General features: G+C 40.1%; 1 protein-coding gene across 1 annotated transcript in view; it reads right to left on the bottom strand.

Moving 5' to 3' along the window:
• Positions 1-2,156: 2,156 nt before the first annotated feature.
• Positions 2,157-23,030, bottom strand: part of pcdh20 (protocadherin 20) — a 48,266-nt gene continuing 27,392 nt past the window's right edge. Inside the window, exon 5 of the mRNA XM_070905893.1 lies at positions 2,157-4,778. Coding sequence (XP_070761994.1) covers positions 2,157-4,778 — 2,622 coding nt within the window. The remainder of the gene's footprint in view (positions 4,779-23,030) is intronic.

Genomic DNA, 23,030 nt, shown 5'->3' with positions numbered 1-23,030 from the left:
CAATGTCTTGGGTGGTATTTCACAGAGTTGTGGTTGTACAAGGAGTACAGTGATTGCAGATGCCACTCAAGAAAGGTGAGACCTGTTGCTTGGACTAAATTGATTTGATCCTCAGACGCTCCAGACAGGAGCAGCTGTAGCTACAAGTCAGCACAGTGTTTTTCCTTCTAAGTGTGACTCTGGGTGTTACCTCACCTGCTCTGACCTATGCAGGTGATGACAACAACACAGGCTCTCAGGCGTTTGATCTTTAACTGTTTCATCTCTGAGGAACAATGCAGTAGTTAATTTGTACACCAAATTTAATCTTGTTTGAAGAGGATTCAATCCAAACATGACTAGATTTGACTAATGATTCACTTAATTATTCATACACTAGTGAAAGAGGTACTCATTGATTTTTTTTTTAATGCAATGTTACCCAATCAGTAAGGCTTTGACCATATGCCGCACATTTGAGGTATATTCACATACACCATTTTAGAGTTTGAATCACAGATGGATCTCCACTTTGTGTGTTTGTCAATTAGTAAAATCCAAAGTAAAGGCCTGTTTTCTTGCTGTGCTTTCAAACTTAATCAGTGTAAACACTGCTTAAACAGCATCAGAAGATGTGTAAATTGTTTCGCTGTTGTGTAGTGTTTAACTGTGCATTAATCAATCTGAGAGTAAATAGAATAGATAGTGCCTTTAAACCATACTAAACATCACAAACGTGTTCTTACACACACACACACACACACACACATCTGAAAATATGTAGGTATATGTGGGTGATATCAGTCCAGAAGAAAATCCAATGTCTTATAAAAATATAGCATCTTTAATAGTTACTTTGATTTTCTTTCACAAACACTTATCATGTTTTCACAGACACATTGAGAATTGCATGACTGTATAAAGGAGGGTGATGTATGCAACTTCAAGCAGTTTTATGACAAAGAAGTCTGAACACAATTCAAATTGTTCAGTGTGATAAAAATGTGTGACTTTTTGCTTTACTGAGATGGCATTTATTGTGTGAGCCTTCACAGAAAATAGGGCATCTGTTTACTAACATGGCTCTCAGACATCATGAATTCTGACAAGAAAAATCTTAACTCAAGTTCCACTTTCTAGGTTTTTCCAGAGCTATATACCATTAGAACCTCATCTAATGGTATATCACTCATATATCATGGAATGCATGTCACTCCATTACAACTGAGCTAGGATGACTGTGAGATGCAATTGAAAGCTCTAGAGAAACGAGTAAGTGGGCATTGAGTTAAGATTATAATTTTTTTTTTGGTCAATCTTATTTTTTCAGTTTCAAATATAGATGGTCATGCTCATCATACCGAATACTTTGATAGGGCATTTGTGTGTAAGCATATATTTAACACAACTATAGAATTTGATGTATATTGACACAGTGCGCTGCGGATTACAGTGCCCTAAATAAAGTAATATATTTTGATTAGCCTTTTCTATATCAATTGTATTTTTAGAAATGCATGGTTACTTTATGAAAATAGCTAAAACTTTAGATTTAGATTCCAGATGTATCCAAGTGTAATACATTTACATGCTACCTTGCTGAGTTTGTTTTTCTTGTTTTTAGCTGTAGAGAGCAACGAAAAACAGGAGTCAAATTCCTTGTATGTGTACACATACCTGGCCAATGAAACTGATTCTGAATCTCTTTTTCATGGTATTCATAATTGTGACAGGTAGTGTAAAGAGATGCAATATTTCTAAAACAACATTTGTTGTGCCTTGAACCATCTTGTCCTTTTCTTCCAATGCAAATGTTTTATATAAAGTTGTAAAACATTTTGTACAATATTTACATAGGACCTTAGATTGAGTAGTCTTCAATGAGTTGCTCTTATGACTTTGTAATAAAGCTGTTGTTACTTTGACGCCAATTTATTTCTTACTATGGTGTCATGGTTCTTAGATATTATAAAAAGCAGAATAAAGAATGGTACTAGGTGCCTTTTTTAATGACAGAAACTCATCTCAAAAAAGTCAAATCACAATATATTGCAGTAACAACAATCATATGGCAAATGCAAAAAGAGCAACGTCATGTAAGAACTACACTACTCACAGTGAGTTTTGTAAACATTCATGTAAACAGTGGTGGTTTTGGATGTGTGGACAACTGAATATCAGATGTTTGAAATCTGCCTGCGCTTTCTGTTCACTACCTGCATTGAGTCATTCTTCATTTTTAAAGGTATCTCCACTTCTGATCTTTTCTTTCGGTGCTTTTTAAATCTCTTACAGCATATGTAAGATGTCAGTGTAACAACCGAGAAAAACAGCCCCAGACACGTGACTGACAGAGCAATGAGGACAGGCTGACAGGGGAACAATTCATACCTCTCAGGCCCCTCTGTCATCTGGCCAATGTACCAGGGCCTCTCCTCTATCTCAATGTCAGCCTCTCTGGTCAGCAGACTCTGGATGTAGCTCTCGTTGCTCACTGTTTCATTGACAAAGAAGTTAACCATGACTGTTGAGTAAAGCGGTTCAGGCTGACCATGATCAGTGACCTTCACCAGTAGACTGTAGAGGCCCCGGTTGCTAAGCTCCCTCTTTAATGTGATATTTCCTGTTTCTGGGTCAATGGCAAATGATCCTGGCTCGCCACCTTTCCTCTTAATGATACTATAGGCGATCACAGCATTCATGCCTGTATCCTTATCCACAGCGTAGACCTCTGTGATTGATGTTCCTGGAAGTGTATTGGGTAGTACTAGCATGTAAGATTGATTAGACTGAGGAAAGAGGACAATAGGAGGGTTGTCATTTACATCCAACAACAGCACGGTCACCATAGTAACACAGGAAAGCACAGGCTCCCCACCATCAATGGCCTCAATCCACAGCTGGTATGTCCCTTGTTGCTCACGGTCCAGTGATGTCTTGGCCCTCAGCGCCCCTCGGCCTGTGTCGATCATGAAGATGTCGCTGCCATTGAGGATGGAAAGGGCCACCCAACCATTTTCCCCAGCATCAGCATCTGTCACGGAGAGGACCCCGATTTCACCATACCCTGGGAAGTTCTCTGGCACAAAGAACGTGAAGTCCTTATTAATGAAGCGTGGACTGTTGTCATTGCGGTCTTGCACAGTCACCACCACAGTTGCAATCGACTCCCTCCTGGGTGTCCCCTGGTCCACTGCTCTCACTATGAACCGGTATGTCTCTTTCTCCTCACGGTCTAGCGATGTGGTCACAGTCAGGATACCTGTCACGCGATCCACAACAAAGATCCCTGGGGCATCACCTCCAAGGAGGTAGATGACTTCCCCTCTGCTTTTGCTGTCCTGGTCTGTGGCTTGGAGCTGCGTCAGAAAGGTATTTGGTGGATTGTTCTCCTCCACAGATATTTTCACCAAAGACTGCTGAAACACTGGTGCGTTATCATTCTCATCCAATACCTGCACCATAAGGAAGGTCTTGATGACAAGCTCTCGGGCATTCTTAGCAACCACAATTAGCTCATACTCCTGTGTCATCTCATAGTCCAAGGGCTCTGTAGTCTCCAGCAGGTATTCGTTCTTGAACAGCTGATAGGGGCCAAGCCTGAAGGGACCAGTCCCTTCCAAATGACAGTCCACCCGATGGTTCATATCAATGTTTTTGACAGTAAAAAAAGCTATTGGAGAAAATGCTGGCTCAGACTCCTTAATTGTCACCACCCCATCCTTTTCTGGTGCAATGTACCGGGGTATGATAGCAGGGGGTCCTGTAACAACTTTGATGATATGGACAGTAACAGTGGCAACAGCAGGGATACAACCAGGTCCATTTGCCAGAATAGTGAGTTTGTAAAACGTGGCTGTTCCAGTGTCTATTTTCCTTGCTAGCTTGATCACTCCTGTGATTCTGTCCAAATGGAACAAGCTTCTGGTGTCCCTTGGCACACGTTCACTGTAAGCATAGCTGATCTGAGCATTAGCACCAAGGTCAGGGTCAAAAGCATGCAGACGTGCCAAATGTGCCCCTTTGGTGGTATTCCCATGCAGAGTGACATTAATTTGTGAGTCTGTGAATTGGGGGCAGTTATCATTCACATCTGTGATGACAATTTTTAAAGTAGCCGCGCCGAGTAGAGGAGGGGTCCCTCCATCCTCTGCAATGATATCTGTAATGTATTCAGCCTGGGTCTCTCTGTCCAAAGCCTCTGTCACAATGAGGAAAGGTGTCAGCTCACCTCCCTCATTCTCCTCAACATCCAGTGTGAACATGCCAAAGTCATTAACAAGCCAGTAGGTCTGCACTCCGTGAGGACCCAGGTCCGGGTCAACTGCAGACTGCTCCACCGCATAACGAGCATTGATTGGTGTGTTTTCTGGGACAGACATATAGATCTCATCCACGGGGAACTTTGGCCTGTTGTCATTCACATCCGCAATAAAGATCTTAACTTTGACGAGCTGGAAATACTGCTGAGGCAAAACAAACACATCCAGTGAGAGGACACATCCCTGTCGCTCCGAGTTATCAGGACAGAGGGTCTCCCTGTCAATCTCTGTAGCAGATGTGTAAAGCTCCCCTGTGGTATTATTTAGCTTCACATACTGTTCACTGACCTTCTTTTGCGGAAGACTGAATAAAAAGGGGGGTTCAACAGTGAAATCCAAATTTAAGTCTACTCCAATGGCCCCTATGAAGGTCCCGCTGGGTAATCCCTCCTTTATCTTATAGATGAGCTCTTTTGCGTGGCTGAAATTTGCAAAACAGGAAAGAGGGCTGGTGTAAAGCAAGAGGATGCACAATCCCTGTAATACAAGATAATTAAAGATAATACAGTTTAATAAAAGAGTTGCAGAATAGAATGATATTTGCAAAATTAGGTTTTCCTAATGTATTATTATTAAGTGTGAACATTAGTATTAAGTTATACTAGCAGTTGCAGAGCTCTTTAGATGCCTGCAACAATGATTTGAACTGTCATCATTTCACTTAACTCCCATTATGATATAATTTTAGCCAATCAATACATTAAATTCAATTTGTTAAGAGTTTAAGATTCATTTGCACAAGTTTAAGTACTAAAAATGCCATGAGAATAAAACCAGTATAGAAGAAGAGGGGCCTAGTCATGTCTCTGTCTGAATATAAAATAGTATTCACAGTATCATAAAAGGTACTTGTAGTTGTGTTAAAGTGAATTCTGTCTGTAAAGTGAATTATCATAAAACTTACCCATGTTCCTCCTCTTTTGCTAAGGCTGGGGTGTCTGCTGTTGAACATGTTTATGTCCTAGTCCAGAACTTTCCACTTATAGCGGGAGGAGTAACATCTTAAGTAACCAAGGCATTTTGAGCGTTGAGCAGCGCAGACCTCTGCTGAGTGCTGTGCCTTATTGCTATCTGACTTGAACAAGTCATTCATACCAGTGCTGGCTCAGGACACTCCCACCATATGCAAATCAGTCCTCCATGCTAACCAATGAGAGCCGATGGCCACTGGGAAATCTACTTGAGTTCACACATTCCTTTTTCATGCATGCCATCAAAGCACATCGACACACACCTGCACCCTCTATACACACCCATGTTGTCAAAAGCAGCTGCATACCTTGTATTCCTGTGGCAGAGAGAAACCATATGATACCCACCAAGCTTATAACGACACGGGAGACTAAGCAAGATGTAAAATATCCACAGCCTAGAGATTACTTTAATCCAGCATTAGTTAAAAAACACTACAGATAAAAAAGAGAAAATCTGTACAGAATAAATTCAAGCAAATGTATAATGATATAATGCATATCGTTTCTGAACTTTGTCTTTTGATTTTCTAACTGTATTCATAGATAGATAGATAGATTAATAGATTAGTATTATCTGTGTGTCTTCAAAAAGTGGTCTTTGCTCGGTTTACAATCATTGCAACCATAATCAAACTGTGAAATTAATTTCATGTTAGCTTCTACATACATGCTGTACATGCATGAAATCAATACAAAAAGCATGACTATATCATAAACAAAGCCAGCAGAGAGGTGATCTTGGCATCATAAGTGGTGCTATGGTCTGATTCTGGATTGAGCCTTTAACTAAATCAACCCCCTAATCCTCATGTGTTCTAAATGCCGGGCCAGCTGTTTGCTGGGATTGGAAGCATACTGCTCAGAGAAATTGAGTGATTGAAGTTCTCTGGAAAAGGGCAGATTGAGACAGTCACAAACACTCATTTTGTCTCATACTGTGTAAGGTCTTTGCTGTCATTCCTTATCATAATGGTCTGGTGGATGGACAATACTGGGGTCTAAACTTTATGCATTTCCTTTACTATTTGACGAGATTTTAGAAATAAACCAAATCCCTGAGAGTTTTATGAGGCACTTTGCATAATATACAGTATATTTCAGTGGCATAGCTACACAGTATTTTAATATGAATCATCTACAAATCCTTCTTGCATCCAGTTTTTTTGGTCCATGCGCTGAGCTCAGAAATATTTCTGTAAACACAGACTGTAGGCACAGTGGGCTGGGAGGCTTTAGAGCGTGGGAAAGCAGCAGATCAGGGAAATGAGAGTCATTTGAGAGCTGCCTTGAGGTGCAGAGGGTCTGAGGTGTTCAGCTGTTGATCATCTGTGAGGAGTCAGTCCAGAGCAGTTACCTTGGACGACACAACAGAAACATTGTTATAAGTATTTAGCTTGGTAAGATCAATTCATCTGATGGAAAGTACAGCATATTAGAAATAATTGAAATATTATTATATATTTTGAGATGGTGTTTGAAAGTGATGCCTCCCACTGCATTTAATTTCTCTTCTTTTTTCTTTTTTTTGCAGACTATATCTATTACCATAAAAGACCAAATAAAATGTGTTACAATATGTTTGACATTTGATCATTGAGAGTTGCGATTGTGTAATAAAATGTGACACTGTTGAATGTAATAATTATAATGATGCGTACATCACAAATGGTGGCAACATCACATTTCACAATTGTCTGTGACTTACAGTTTCCAGAAAATGTTAGTTCTACTGGGCTTTCAAATGCACCTGCAGGTTGCAAATATGGCGTTTGTTTTGATTTGTTCAATGTGTCAAAATTAACAGGAAACTATCTCATGTTGCAAATTGCACCTTTTGTGCTGCAAATTTGGTGAAACAGGCCCCTGGATCAGCAGAGAGCACTTCTAAGACAATACACCATTTCAAACATGTTTTATGTTACAGGCTATTGTTGGCTTTACATTATTTACTCTGTTTCAGTTGCATTACAAGGAGCTGTAACACAAAGGCCAGTGATGCTCTGTGTCTGTCAACCTGATACTGTGACCTCTGTGTCTCTTAGTCCCCACTAGTCCCCCTTCGACTCAATATCGACTCGCCAAGTCTCAACTCATCTCAATATCATGAGCAAGACTGAGGGACAGGGAAAGTTTGGTAAAAGTACGTCCTTTTCCCCAAATCAGTCAAAATACAAAATAATTTCATCATTATTGTATTGTGGATACATGAATCATGTTGGTGGGACAGCAAACAGGTTCATACAATATGACTGCAATGTCCTGGTTTCAAATCTGGCCTGTGTCCTTTGCTGCTTGTCATACAAATGTCTTTATCTTCATTTGTCTGTCACTCTCCATTATCCTCTGCTATATTTGCACAACTTCTCAAGTGTGGTATATCAACTAAACTCTGTTTGTTTTCTTGTTTTTTGTGAATTCTCAAATATAACAGTATGTGTAAATGGTGGTGGCCAGACAAAAAAGTACTACGAAGGTTGAATAAGGCCAAGAGGCAGTATTACTTTGGTCTTAATTACATCATTTGCTGCTCTGAGACTGTGTGAGATGAGGCTGGGTAATCTCTGCCCAGATTTCCAAACAGATGTCCTGTTAACCTTGGTCTTTTCTTTTAATCAAAGTGCTGCTAAGCTATCTTGATAGCTATGAGACAGCTCCATGACTGTTAAGTAAGACCAGTAGTATGACCAGACAAAAGTATCATGTCAGGATACAGTAGCTTGAAAACTTTAGTCTGGAATCTGTGTAGAAGCATTAAAAACAATCTGTGCAGTCCAACCACAATGTCTTCCACTGGGATGATTTGTTTATTGGGTTAGCAGCAGTTTTTCATTTTATTTGTTTATAGCAAGTTGCCCTTTTTGAAAATTGGACAATACATGTTTTACATTGCTAAACTGTGCCAGGAGCAGCTTTACAAAAATAACATCTTGCATGCATCTGAACAAATATACTTTCACTGCCACATTGTTTTGACCTGCCGTGGAGTGTCTCCCTTTGGGCTGATCGGTGTAATTGTGTAAATGCTTCAGAATATTGGGGAGCTGCACTATAAATTTAAAAAAGTCTGACGTGAGATATATTGTATGTGGCATTCACACAGTGCAAATAAACCAAATGGTCGAAACAATGTTGCACTGTCCTTAGGCTGTCATTTTGAAAAAATCAGAACCCAGTACATTTAGTTTAGTTAAGTTTGATCGTTATTGAGTTGAGTGAGTATTATACAGTTCCAGACAGCTGTGTTGTTAGTTATAATAAAATGTCTGAAGAATTGCCTCTTGATAAATCTATACACTGCAGTCATGAAGAATTGTTTAAGAACATCTAATTAATCAAACTCCTGAAACAATTGCAGATTTCAGTTTAGTGGAGTACCACATAATGCACTGTTCAGTGAGTCTATTCAACAGGGCAGAAATCTCATTCAGTCCTCATATATTATGTCAGTCAGAGCTGAGAGTTGGCCATGGGAGATAGTCCTCATGGTTCTGCCTACTTTGCAATACCTGGATGCATAATGGGCTCTATTAGCATATAGATATTCTCTCTTGACAAAGTCCCAGTATTGACATTGAGCATCAAGATGAGGACATACGAGAGGGCTTAAGACAATAAATAACCTTTCCTCTTTCTTTATTTTTGTCTTGGAACAACATTTTCCAGCCCGGTGCACTCTAGTGTGCATCAGCCACACTGCAGCTGCTGCATCCCTCAGTCTCAAGGGGGACAGGCGTCAGTATTTCCCGCTGTATATGCAGCCATCAGCAAGCAGGGGGAGAGAGAGAAGCGTAGATTTTTGATTAGGCCTGCAAAATGGGATGGAGTGTAAATAACCAGGACAACTATTTTCTCTGTAGATAATGCACTTTTCTTTGTGTAAAGGGTGTACTGGTTTACTTTAATCTGTAAAGTCAGCCATGCGTGTTCTTGCTCTGTCACTGCCATCTACTGGCTGAGTTGAAAAAAAAACCACAAGTAATGTTTCAGTCACACATATACAGTACGGTATAGCGCGGGTGTCAGTGTGTCACATTACTAATGCAACTTGGGACTAAATCTACAGTTTTGGTTTCACTAGCTTTGTTCTACAGAAGGATTAGCTTAGGACAAATGTGAGAGTTGAGTCCAGGGCTGAAAGAGTACTTATTCTTGAAAAGTAGATGCTCACACTTCCTGTAAAGACCCAGTTTTCTCAAAAAGGGAAAGGTACAAAGGAAAAATGCTTAAAATTACTCTGTGGCTTGCCATGATGGAACCAGTTTTGGTGTAAAAATAGAGCTGTCCTAACATAATATTATACTGCACAATCACTGAACCCCAAAGGTCTATTTCTATTAACTGAAAAAATACTCAACTGCTCTCCCTTTTTTCCCTTCCTCACACCTCCCCTGCTGCTCGCCTTCTCCTCTGTTCTCTCCCGTCAGTTTTCTCCCTTTCTGCTCTTGACAGCTGCTAAAGATGCATCCTGGCACGAATATGAGAAAGCTCATCTGGAGGGGCGAGACAGAAATAGGGGGAAAGTATAAAATAACATGAAAACCTTGTGAGCTTGTAGAGGCAGACAGAGAGAGAAAGAGATGGTAGTAGATAGTACAAGAGTGTTAAACCTCAGTGTGGTGTGAGTGTGTCTTTTATGCCTCTGCAGGTGCAGCCTGGATATATCATTGAGAACAGGTGCTGTGGTAGAATGTATGCCCCTCACAGCTGCAGCCAAGGAGATTGCTGGCCAGGCTTCCCAATAATGAAGTTTCTATCGATTGGCCCACCACAGGTTCTTGTTTCTGCCTGCTAACAGTGTGACTATTTCAAAGCCTCAATTTGAGGTTTTTGAGTACATCAATTAAGGTATAAAATGGAGTTTCCAGGAGGGTACGATTATTTGCTAATGGAAAATAATCGTATAGCAACTTCTTATACCTTCATAACTCAAAACTGAAGTCATATTCTGCTTCATCAATGTTAGAGAAAATCAATTTCTGCTCTGGAATTACTCACAAGCAACACTTCACATCACTGTTTTCCGCCCTCCTCCCTGTATTCTGTTACTGTGAAGACATGTGAGAACACCTACCTGTGAAGACAAACAAGAAGATAGAGATGTAAACCCAACACATTAAATCTACAAGTAGTAAATTGCAATACTCAAGTGTTTGTTTTACCATTTTTACCATCGGGGCAGGAAAAAATGGCCTCACAATGGCCCCTCTGAACAGGTGCATAATGTGACGCCCCTCCCACTGTCTTGGAGGCTGTCCAGTCCAACCTCAGTAGACAATTGGTTAATTGTGGAGGGTCGTCAGCTGATGACATGTGCTTCCTCCAGCTGACATCCACCCTGCAGCACCTTCTTTTGGTTTGCACCTTTAGCATCTCCATTCCACACACTGCTTTCATTGCTGATCTACTTTTAAGTAGAACCTTACGTGTAGTCCCTCCTTGTCATTTTCCGTGAGCTAGTTTGTGACAATAATAATGAACAAAAAACTTACAATAGACACACACAAACAGCATTGTACTTCCATACTTGTGAAGACCTTCATTGACATACCCTAACCTTAACCACCACAACTAAATGCCTAACGCTAAACCTAATTTTAACCTGAACCTTAAAACCAAGTCTGAATGCTCAAACAGCCCTTTGATTGTCTGTCTGAAAGTGAGGACAGACAAGTATCACTTTCCAAAAATCCTCACTCCCAAGGTCTCAAAACTCAAATTTGTTCACACACAAACACACACACACACTGCAGATTTGACTGAATAAGCCTCAGTGAGTATTGTCATATCAATTATTAGTTTGTGTGGTAGTAATTATATTAATTTCCCCTATGATCACGCAAGATTTCAGAGGAGGTTTATATAAATTAAGAGGGAAATGGGGAACAGAAAAAGGAAATAGGAAGAAGGCTCAAATCTGTTGTGTTAAAATAGTTACTTTAAATTCAATGCATGCTGCTCCAGTCTTAATCAGTTATGATTTGTAAATGAAGAAAGGGAGGATTTTATAGACAAAAAGACAATGTATGGATCGATGTGTATGTTACCCATCCATTGTTAATATAAGGTTTATGTAAAAAGTATTACCCGGTAAAAAAGCAGACAAATCCCATATGCTTTGTGTACTTGGAGAGCCTGCAAATCAAAATAAGCAGAAAAGGTGTGAGGTCACAGTTGGCCATCTATGTCAGGGGAACTATTTTCTCAGACATGGGTGAAATTTTAATTTCAATTTAAAAGAAGACATCTACTGGGAACTGCTCAATTACAGTCTTTACCACCAAGAGTGATATGTTCTTAATGGAATACTATTCATATGGGTACTATGTACATACACACTACCTTGCAACACTTAACTTAATACACTTAACATGTTGATTTAAGTGTATAAATAAATGTCATAATAAATATGATGTTGTTGCAGTTAAAGACATTGCCTTCAGAATCACACAAGAACATTTTTTAGTGCACTTCAATACAAAGCATACTCAGTGGCCACTTTATTAGATACACCTGTACACCTGCTTGTTAATGCAAATATCTAATCAGCCAACAATGTGGCATCCGCTCAATGCATAAAATCATGCAGACATGGTCATGTGGTTTAGTCGTGGTTCAGAGCAAACATTAGAATGGGGATGAAATGTGATCTAAGTGACTTTGACCGTGGAATGATTGTTGCAGCCAGATGGGGTGGTTTGAGTATCTGAAGAAACTGCTGATCTCCTGGGCTTTTCAGGCACACTGTCTTTTTCTACAGTTTACAGAGAACGGTGCGAACAACATCCAGTGAGCGGCAGTTCTGTGGGGGAAAACGGCTTGTTAATTAGAGAGGTCAGAGGAGAATGGCTAGACTGCTTCAAGCTGACAGGAAGGCGACAGGAACTCATATAACCACACGTTACAACAGTGCTATGCAGAGGAGCATCTCTGAATGCACAACACATCGAACCTTGAAGAAGATGGGCTACAGCAGCAGAAGACCACACCGGGCTCCAACTAAAACTGAGGCTACAGTGGGCACATGCTCACCAAAACTAGACAGTAGAAGACTGGAAAGATGTCATCTGCCACATGTAGATGGTATGGTTACAATTTTCCATAAACAAGTTGAATCCATGGATCCATCCTGCCTTGTATCAAAGGTTCAGACTGAATGGTGGTGGTGTAATGGTGTAGAGAATATTTCTTGGCACACATTAGGCCACTTAATACCAATTGAGCATTGTTTAAATGCCACAGCCTACGTGAGTATTGTTGCTGATCATGTGCATCCCTTTATGGCCACAGGCTGCTTATCTCCTAATGGCTACTTCCAGCATGATAACATGCCATGTCAGAAAGCACAGCCAATCTCAAGCTGGTTCCACCAACACCAGTCAGTTCAGTGTACTCCAATGGCCTCCACAGTCATCAGATCTCAAACCAATAGAGCACCTTTGGGATTTGGTGGAACGGGAGACTTCCACATGAATGTTCAGCAGACAAATCTGCAGCAACTGCGTGATGCTATCATGTCAACATGGACCAGAATCTCTAAGGAATGTTTCCAGCACTTTGTTGAATCCATGCCACAAAGAAGGGTCCTACCCAGTATTAGAGAGGTGTATATTTTTGTAAAAAATAAAAAATAGCATATTTAAATATCCAGATAGGACTGGAATGCACAACTTAACTGTTACAAAACCTGGGGCCACATTTATTAAAGCATACATTGAATCTGTGGGTAACTGCTTCCACGCACACAAAAAATGGGATTTATCATTCTTGTGCACACTTGACCAATGACCAATGTTAAATCCCACCTATTCTACATCCATCTGCTTGTGAACAAAACGTCAACAAAACCCATAAAACACCATATACGGTCCAACATTCCTGACTGTGTCAGGGGTTAAGGAAAAAGTTAAGACCTTAAAAATATGACAAATTGCATTGCTGAAAAGAGACACTGGGCACAGTGCCACTTGTGTGTCTTTCATATTGTAAATGACAGAGCAGTGGCACTTATTGGAGAGATGTCCCTGAAGGCCACAAACCTTGATGGTGACACTGAGACCACAACGCTATCAACCACACAAGTGATCAATTTGCTTTGTAATTGTTGCATTTATTTTAAAGGTTCAGCATAACATAAAATGTAGCTGTTTTAGTTCTCTAATTAATCTAATTAAAATGAAAAGGTGCGACTGAAATGTAACAGTTCATCATTAATGCAGAATGATTTGAATGTCATTAACAGATCCCCAGGGTCTCAGTGATACAGTTCCAGAAAAACAAGATGAAATAGAGGCACTCCTGGCAACGGTTGGAGGTCAGTGTAAATTTAAAGGAAATTTCATCCTAAAAGAAATGATTTTCTTGTTCTCAAAATAAACAGAGGTGCCATTGACCTTGGGAAAGAGGTTTGAAGGAAAAACCTAAATGTCCTCATCTAAAAATGTTGGATTATACCACGAGTTGTACTGCAGCAGCCGAGTTAAACATATAGTATTTCCAGGTACCATATATAACAATCCTTGAAGAGTACTGAGTATTGTTGTCATTTTGCCAGTGTGAACAAGTGTCCAGCTGTAAAACATTCAGAGTTCTCTATGGTTTGGACGTTTTAACTTTTTGGAAAGTTTTGTCCCTACAGATTAATTAAAGTGAATTTTCTGCAGATTCCTCCTTCTGTCTGATGTTCTTTCTGTCTCTGGTCGTTTGAGTTCATCAGCGCTGAACATAGTCTGGTGGTTAACTACACCTCACAAGAACACTGAACAGGAACATTGAAATGATGGATCGAATTCTAGCAGGAAGAAAGGGAGTCTTTGCCTGATATCAGACAGAATTGTCAACTCCTTAGATTTATATTTCCATCTTCAGTCTGACATTGCCATGTAGCAATATTAGATTTCATATTTAAGGCAACACTAAAAGTATGGCCTCAATTCAAATTCATACAATATGAAGCGGAGAGATGACCCTCAACTTCGACTATCAGAAATAATCAATATTTATATTTTGATACGGGGCACCATCTTAAAAAGGTAAAAAAAAAAAGCCAATTAATTAATTCAGGCTCAGTCTAAAAGGTTGCTACGGAGTTCTTGACTCGTGTTCGTTGACCGTAATACTTAAACACAAACAAACACTAAACTACAGCTACTAAACAGACAAATCAATGAATAAATGCAACCATGAATCAATACAAAGAATACAGCGATGAACGATCAGTAACTAAATCATGAATACAACGACAGACAGTTGCAATGAAATGAGGACCATTTTATATTTTGGCAAGATGTATTAATTTGGGTAAACACAGGAAACCACTAAGTGGATAACTTTAAAATTGAAATCATCTCAATGCACAATTCAGCAGCTGAGAGGTTACTGGGAAGCATTACTGGGAAATATTTTTCGATTCCATATCATGATTGTGTTGATTGTGTTGATGAGAGATCCTACTCCTGAGCTAACAGTAAATTAGAAAACTTAAATGGAACTTAATTAGACTCAAATTAAATTTAAGTAATTAAGCTTATCACGTGTCTAATGCTTCCATGTTAAAAGTTGGCCTGCTCAGTTGTTGAAAGGTACCAAACACTTTATTTAAAGACAGTCATAGACAGTGTTAATCCAGGTTAACTGTAGGCCTATAAATGGCAATTTTATACTGTTATTATAAACATATTTGCCAATTATGTCTGTATATATGCCTATGTGTAAAGAGACACACACATCTCATCTTTATCTTACCTGGATTAGTAAATATGTGTAACCGGTTCTTAGTTGTTAGCGGTACTCAGGTTGGTCCTGTCGTAAATTTGCAAATTGTCACTTAATTTTCCATCAGTGTCCAACTAAGACAGGGTGTTTGGGGAAAGTTCATCTTTGAGTCCTAACAGATTTTGTTCTTTTGACTCACAGAGGCCAGGTGGACAACACTTCAGGGAAGGTTCTTTCCTTCTCAATGAAAGTAGATAATATAGAATTGTTCATCATCACCGTCCTTATCACGCTACAGCCTCCACTCTAATCGATTTCCCTAACCAATCATGAGAGACTGCACACTGCAGACTCGACAACAGCTTGACAGCAGTGTTAGTCCCGCCCATGGTGCTGATTGGCTAATTGTCAGTAGGCTTACCCCCGTGGTGCTCATTGGATTGATCACTTCTCAACCGAGAAAACTGGTGTTTGGAGTCACTATGCAAGACCAGAAGCAGTTAACTCGGTAGATTGGGCTGATTCAAAGGTCTGGACCCAGGCAGAGGGAGTCCAACACACACAAGGTGAATTAATTCACACAGGAGTAACTAATAAAACCAATTCAAATGTAAAAAGAGGTAGCTGTAAAAAGTGCAGAGTGGTTTGATGCAGACAACAACTGAAAGGGGGTCTGGTCACAACAATCAACATGACTAAAATACAAAAACAACCAAAACCCTCCCTAAAACATGCACAATAACAACATACTGAGTTCTGCAAACTTTGTTCTTGGCAAATGTCCATATGAATCAAAGAATATGAGGACTATATTACTATTTAAACATAGAGTATATTAAATTGATGTCTACATATAAACCTACTGTAAGTGCTCCTTCACAGTTTGCCTTGTATTCCTTGTATCCCAGTGTGTGAAGATGCTTTTGGAGGTTCTTTTTCGTATAAAACTATCAAACGATCAAACAAAATGCTAATGTTGAAAATAAGATATTTTATGTCCAACCTATCTGACAAAGTCTGCCACATGGAACCTGCACAAGTCTACTTCGGCTGGCTTCAGTGCAAAGATGGGTTTATTGCTTAGCAAGCAACCTAGCATGATAGGATGGTGGGTTAATGGCTCCTCTGTGCTCATGTGAAAATATCCAAAGAAGGACAAAACAAGAGATCCCTAGAGATCTCAAGTGTGAACGAGTGTGCTAACCCATGTAAACTATGCATAAACACCCTGGGGGATCTGCATAAATGGTATTTTAGATTTTGCATTTATGGGCATTTACCCTCCACTACCCTCCTGCATGGGTTTCTGAACCTGAAATGTTTTAAAGCTTGGATCTAAGGTTACTGTTTGCCACCATCACTTGCTGGCTGGAGCCACACAGTTCAAATTGGGGGGAAAATGAAATACTATCATAAAGTCTGCACCCAGGCATTTCTCAAACACCTCAGATATTCAAGACAGGGGTTTAACAACTTACCCTGGCAGTCTCACATGTTGGCACTTCTATCAATGTAACACAACTGATCCAGATCTGATCCAAGACCCCAGTAACAGTGCTGTGCTGTGTGATGATTTGGGGGCCAAAGTTGGGATTGAAGCTTGTGTGACGCCCTCATGCTCAGAGGGACATTTAGCCACAATCCATTACATAGGAAACGGCTGTGCAACTATGAAGAATGTTTCCTGGACATTGCACGCATTAAAAAACTGTTTGGATCATCACAATTTGAACTGTTTCACACCCCCTATTGAGCCTCTCTTCACACACAAGGTGCAGTCAAGTGACTCACTATGAGTGGGTCACCAAAATACCAAAAGGGCACAGATGAGAACTGAGTGTGTGCCTCTTAGCTGGAGCAGAGCCCTTCCCCACCATGTGCTGTGACAAAAACACATTCATGGAGGTGAGATAATTCCTGAAGGCACAGCACTAAATCTGACAGTTAAAAGCAACATACTGAACCTGGCACATCCACGTACAAAAGGTCAACACTCCAATTCCTTCCTATTCTGATTCTGCTAAACACAGAATCAGAATACATGCGAGTCCCACATTTTGTTACATACATATTACAACACGATTAAGTGCAAATATTAAACAAGTCAGGGCCCATGTGTCCCTTCAATTTAAAATACATAGATACAAAAAGTTGTCATTTCATAATACATGTATAGGCATTGCTATCTGCGTAGCTCAGGACTGTCTCAGGGATTTTATTTTTTTGTTTGTTAAAGGTTTTATAGAGACAGTTGTTGCATTGTGTCATTTCCAGTAAAAACAGACACATGAACAATACAGGCTGAACCATAAAGATTTCACTAGGAAGACATTTGAAGCCACTATACTCTACAGCTCCAATAATTGGATATGACAAACCTGCCCCAGCTGTTTGCTAATGCAACTGATGTGCAGCAATACATCATTGGAATGCTGTTGTTGTGTTGTTTTTATTGAGGATGCTGAAGTGGTCTGATGTGACAGTGTGAGTGAAGATCCTGGGAGACAATGGACTCGCTCAAGGTCACATCTGACTAGATGTTTTGGGCAGAGCCTATCTGACTGTCTGAGGAGGGGTCGGAGGAGGTACAGAGAGGAATAAATACAGTACGTGCTTTCTGTCCTCTCCTTGTGTCTTTTCTTCCCTCTCCTCTGTGGTTAGCATGCTGAGTGGGGCCCTCTGAGATACATTTTCTTTATATTTTAGATTACTTAATGGTCTGCACTTACTGGCTAGCATTTGTGTCGTGGTATGCAGGCAGCTGTGTTTGCACAGTATGCTTCCTGTTCTTTCTTTGTGCACATGGGTGCTATGCATTTGGATCAGCATGGGAACAGCCTGCACTAAACAACATAATTCTATGCCAGCAGGCTCTCCATGTGATGTATGTCCTTCTGCCCTCTGGAGAGTTACGAGTGGGATGGAACGAAGGCAGAATGTGGATCCTCTGGTTTCCTTTTGATGGCATCTTTATTACCTATTTGTGACATTGGATCGAGAGCCCAAGGAAACAGCCAGGGAAGAGAAGGCTATGTGTCTGCTTCTGTGTCTTTATGTGTGAGTGTGTGTGTGCATATGTGGTGTAGAGAGGAAAATGGAAAAGAGAACAAAGAGTGCAAAACAGTTGGTGGTACTGGAGTCGGTACAGAGAAAAGCAAAGGTTAAGAGAAGATGAATTGGACATGACGAGAAGAAAGAAGGCAGAAAGGAAGAGGGAAGGAGGCTGGGAGGGAATGGGGCACTTGGGAGGAGGGGCATCTGATTAAAAGGGTATTTTCTCTCCCAGGGGTCAAGCTGTCAGAGCAACTTGGTGGCATTTGTTGTCCCACCTTTCCACTGCGACCTTACATTAAGCCAAGGGGAAACAAGAGACAAGCACACTGGCTTGTCATCAATATCACATCTGACACCATCTCTCCCTCTCTCTCTCTCTGAACTCCACAACCTCATGAACAACTATGTGTTAAAGCTATAAAATGAACCATGAACTGCATGGCCTATTTTGCAAAATCTATGACAAATGTGATATTTCAGGGCTAGCTGCCATGTTTTTTTTCCCATGTTAAAAAAAAAAAATTGGTCAAAAAATTGTATGCCAGCGACAGCCCCGCGAATGGTGCATTCTGCCCATCAGGCATAGCAGAGATTTATATTGATGTCTGAGTGAAGAAGAGAACTGTCAATCATCTGTTGAACAGCATACCTGAAATAATGTCTGTCTCAAGCAAATGCCTATTAGCAAGTGCTGTCTGTCTCAAGTCTGGGATTGTGAGGATAAATCTTCTTGACCTAAAAATTTCCCAAACCTGTTAAACCCTATGTGGCCATCATGGTCTGCATCAACAGAATGGATTGATCAATGTGATTACTGATTTCAGTAGAGTAATCCATATGTATTACATATTACAATCTTCATTTAGAAACACGTTTTTTATTTATTAGTTCAATATAGCAAAATGTATCAATTCCTGCCAAAGAGTAATTAGATGGTTTCCACCTCCATCCACTTTCAAACAACTCTCTCTCTCTCTCTCTCTCTCTCACACACACACACACACAGACACACATTCACATTTCAACTCCCGCATTGTCCATCCTTTGTCACCCTTTGTTCATGTGAAACAAAAAAAGACCTCCAAATGATGAATTCCCCAGTAGCCTGTCTCAACTGTCCTCCCTCTGTGTGATTGTCAGCATCGTTTACCCCTGCCATATTTTCTCACTGTGCTAATTTACCCACAAGGTGAGGTGATGCCGGGAAGCTCCTAAAAGTCCTCTGGCTCCAGATGTCTGGAGCAGATGTCCCATTATTTCTGTAGTGGTCCTGTGATTTTATTTTTTATCCGTTTCCAACTCTTTGCACCTTTACTAACCCCAGCTGCTGGACACATGCATACATATGCATGCAAATAGAGCCACTGACCAAAACATCCTTTGAGATTTAGCCCCATGTTCAAGACTTATCAAAACATCTCCTAATTAAAAGTTAACAAGTAAAAGCAGAGTACACAGTATTTAGCAACTTAATTCCACATATGTTCTTTTACAGTGTTCTTTGAGAATGTAAATGAGTCCACTAATTTTACCCTGAACATCATATTAGATAGATGACAACCCGACAGTGCCCATAGCATGGTTTTGTTGTTGCTATGCAGTGCACAGTAATTTGGGGGATCACAGGCTGGTGGCTCTATTTCACTTTAATAAGCTGCATCATATGCAGTTGGGTTCAAATGTGTAAAAACTGGCTTTTCAGCAAACACAATACTTCCAAGAGAGCTCTGAGAGGACTGTCAAGCATGGGGAATACATGGAAGTGTTCTGCTGTAGATTCAGAAACTTTTTTTGTGTGGCTTAAAATGTTTTCGTTACCGAAGCCTGTGTGTAGCTGTTCATTTCCACAAGCCACCAGCTCGTGGGGAGATCTCCGGCCACAGGACTCAATGTCTGAGCCAAATTCCCTGAATCAGTATCATGGCTGGTGAGTAATTCACACAGCCTTCTGTCAACAATCAAGAAATGTAACAATTTTAAAATACATCAGAGCTTTATAATACCTTTATAGTGCTTGCTCACTTCTGATCTGCTTTTCCTGGTTTGGTTAATTATGCTATGTTAAACACTGTTAAAAATTGTGAACTGTGGGCTTAGTTGGTTATTTGGCCTTCTGCTTGTATTAGAGATGTTATTATGAGTGTTACAAGCAGCTATTTCCAGTTGAATTATGTTGAATTAAGACAATTAATTGAAATATGAGTACATTTTGGTCTGTAGCAGAGTCATAATATTAGCAATACAATAAATTATCATTGCCAGCCTTATGCTTTCATACAATATTTTGAGAGCATGGTGGACACAATCAAATGGATTTTACAGAGAGGAGCTATATTTCAAGCCTATTTCATTTGTTTATCTTGTAAAATGCATCTGTGGCTGGAGCCCAGAGTTTGAGTAAGTCAGTTCACATTCCCTTCAGTGTAGGTATCAGGGTGGTATCAAGCTGCTAAAGAAACTGTACTTAGCAGTCAATTTAGCCAGAACAGGACATTTGGGAACAATATCTAAGTATGGTAAACACACAAAGCCTCACAACCCTCACAAATGTACTCCTGCAAAGCACAGGTGCACAACATATTTCAGGACTTGAAACACCTTCTCAGATGTTCTTTTTGATCACATTGCTGTAATGCAACTGCCTGTAACTAATGATCAGCACCCTTTGATGGCGCTCCTGCTGAGCCACCCACCACTAGATGGCAGTGAAGCACTGTGTCAAACATGCGTCTCGCCATTATGTATTTTCTGTTGTCACTGTTGGTTGGTCCTATCTTATCTTTTCTCAGATTCTTTTTTCCTATTGTAGCACGGGAAGATAAAACCTGCCAGCACAGACCGGTATCATTTAGGGATCTGTTGATGCTGACAGCTCATGGATAGTTAGAGCAGAGATAGAGAAAGTGAGAGAGAGAGAGAGAAGAGGAAAGTGAGAGGAGAGGACACAGAGAAAAGGGAAGCACAGAGAGATAGAAGAGTGGGGTAGCAGCAGAGTAATTGGCCTGAGACGTGCTGCTAATGCAGCCTCATCTTCATTGTATTCTTTCTTCAAGCACTACTTCTCCTCCCCTCTTCTGTCCTGTCTGTTAACCCCATATACCACTCTCCTCCCTCCTCACTCTGCATTTTCTTCTCCTTGACTCTCTCCTTTACTGCACTCATTCAAAGCACTTTCTGTCCTCTTTCACCTTCTCAAGTTCCTTGTCCCTCCCTTCCTACACTTCCCTTTCTCGCCTTTGCATACAGCACCTCTTGGTTTGTCTTCATCTGACACCTCTAGGGAATGAGCATTGGGGATGAGCACCTAAAGGTTGAAGGGCAAGAGAGCTCCCACAGGGACTTCTGTTCAGCTTTGACCTCTCAGTGCTACTTGGCTGTCTGGTGGCTGCAAGAGGGGGCTGTGAAAGGGCTAAACATGGCCACAGCAAATGTTCTTTATAATTTAATAAAGATGTTCTATCAGACAACTGTGAGTTAATTTTGACAAATTATTCTTATGTTTTGTCCCTTTATATATTTTTTAAATTAGCTGAATTCTCATTTAATCCTTTCTGCATTCTAAATCCTAAAAACTAAGAGTCTAAAAGCCCAGCTGCTGGCCCAATTCTGTGTTCATGCAGCTCTGTACACCCAAACACAAAAAGTGGTTTGAACCAACTGAGCAAACTGATATTGCTGTCCTTATAATGACGAGCTTTCACTACAGAGGATAAAATGGTTTACATGAAAAACCCTGCAAACTTGCAGCTAGCACTAGCAAGGCAACATACATGCAGTGGTGTCCTCTGTGATGCAAGAATGACACTTAAAGCTTTGCAGTTAAAGGAGGTGACATATTCAGTGATTGTGCTTTATGGCATTAATTTATAGAGCCAACCATCTAATTTCTCTTTATCCACCTCACTGTAAAGCTTGTGTTTGCAGGTAATATAATAATTATAATACTAAACCTTATTATTAAACCTTATAATTTATACAGCACAAAGTTACAAAGTGCTTCCCATGGTTGAATCAGGATTAAAACATTTCAGGACTGCAATGAGGCAAATAAAATCAGACAGATTAAAAATAGTACAAAAATAAAATTGAATAAAAGACCCCCAATCATCAAACTGCGAGATAAATTTACAGTTTACAGTAAAAAAAGAATCATAATGTGGTATTGTAAGACTAAACTGTACATTAGGCTATTTTATGGCAACAATAACTCACAGTCTTGACCTACACTAATACACACCACTACTGACCTACACTCGGCTGCTCCGTGTTGTTACAAACAGCCATACAGCCTTCTATATGATTCTCTGTGTTAAGTGATTTGTGATCTGTCTGGTAATAAACATTTGAATAAGTATATAGATGGTACATTCCTCAACATCAGTTTGTGATTTAAAAAGAGTTTTGTTCTTAAAACATTTTGTGTCTAAAGGCAAAAACTTTGTTTTATTTTACATTGACACTGAAAATGAGGCCAAAGCAATAAGAAACAAAGCTGTTAAGATAAACTAATTCATTGTTCTAACCACAACCCACACACACACACACACACACACACACACAAACACATAATTGTATCCTCCGCACTGCTCACAAGGGGGGACCCATCTGGAGGGGAAGGTTATGTGTGTATGTTTGTGTGTGTTATAAGGTACATTTCTCTTGCAGTCCACCCTTAGGCCCTGGGCTACATTTGCTCCCATCCATCAGCCAGATGAGCTGTGTCCTTTTAACATTGCTGACAGCATGGAAAAATAAATTCAGACAATATATTTATTTGTAGATTAGGACCCAAATCAATAACCCCTTTGGAGATGAAGGGTAATGTTGCTGATGGAAACAGTCTGCTCTGAAATTAGAATTTAATAATAACAACTTTAGATTTCCTCAACAAGGAAAAAAGTCCCCTTTACTCAAACTCCACTGTCAGTGTGTTCTTCAGTGACAGACAGGGATATATACTGTACTACACATGACAATGGGGAAAAACAGA

This window comes from Enoplosus armatus, chromosome 1 (assembly GCF_043641665.1).
Source record: "Enoplosus armatus isolate fEnoArm2 chromosome 1, fEnoArm2.hap1, whole genome shotgun sequence".
Taxonomy (NCBI): Eukaryota; Metazoa; Chordata; class Actinopteri; order Centrarchiformes; family Enoplosidae; genus Enoplosus; species Enoplosus armatus.
Note: the sequence above shows the minus strand (reverse complement) of the source record. Positions and strands in the feature narration are given on the sequence as shown.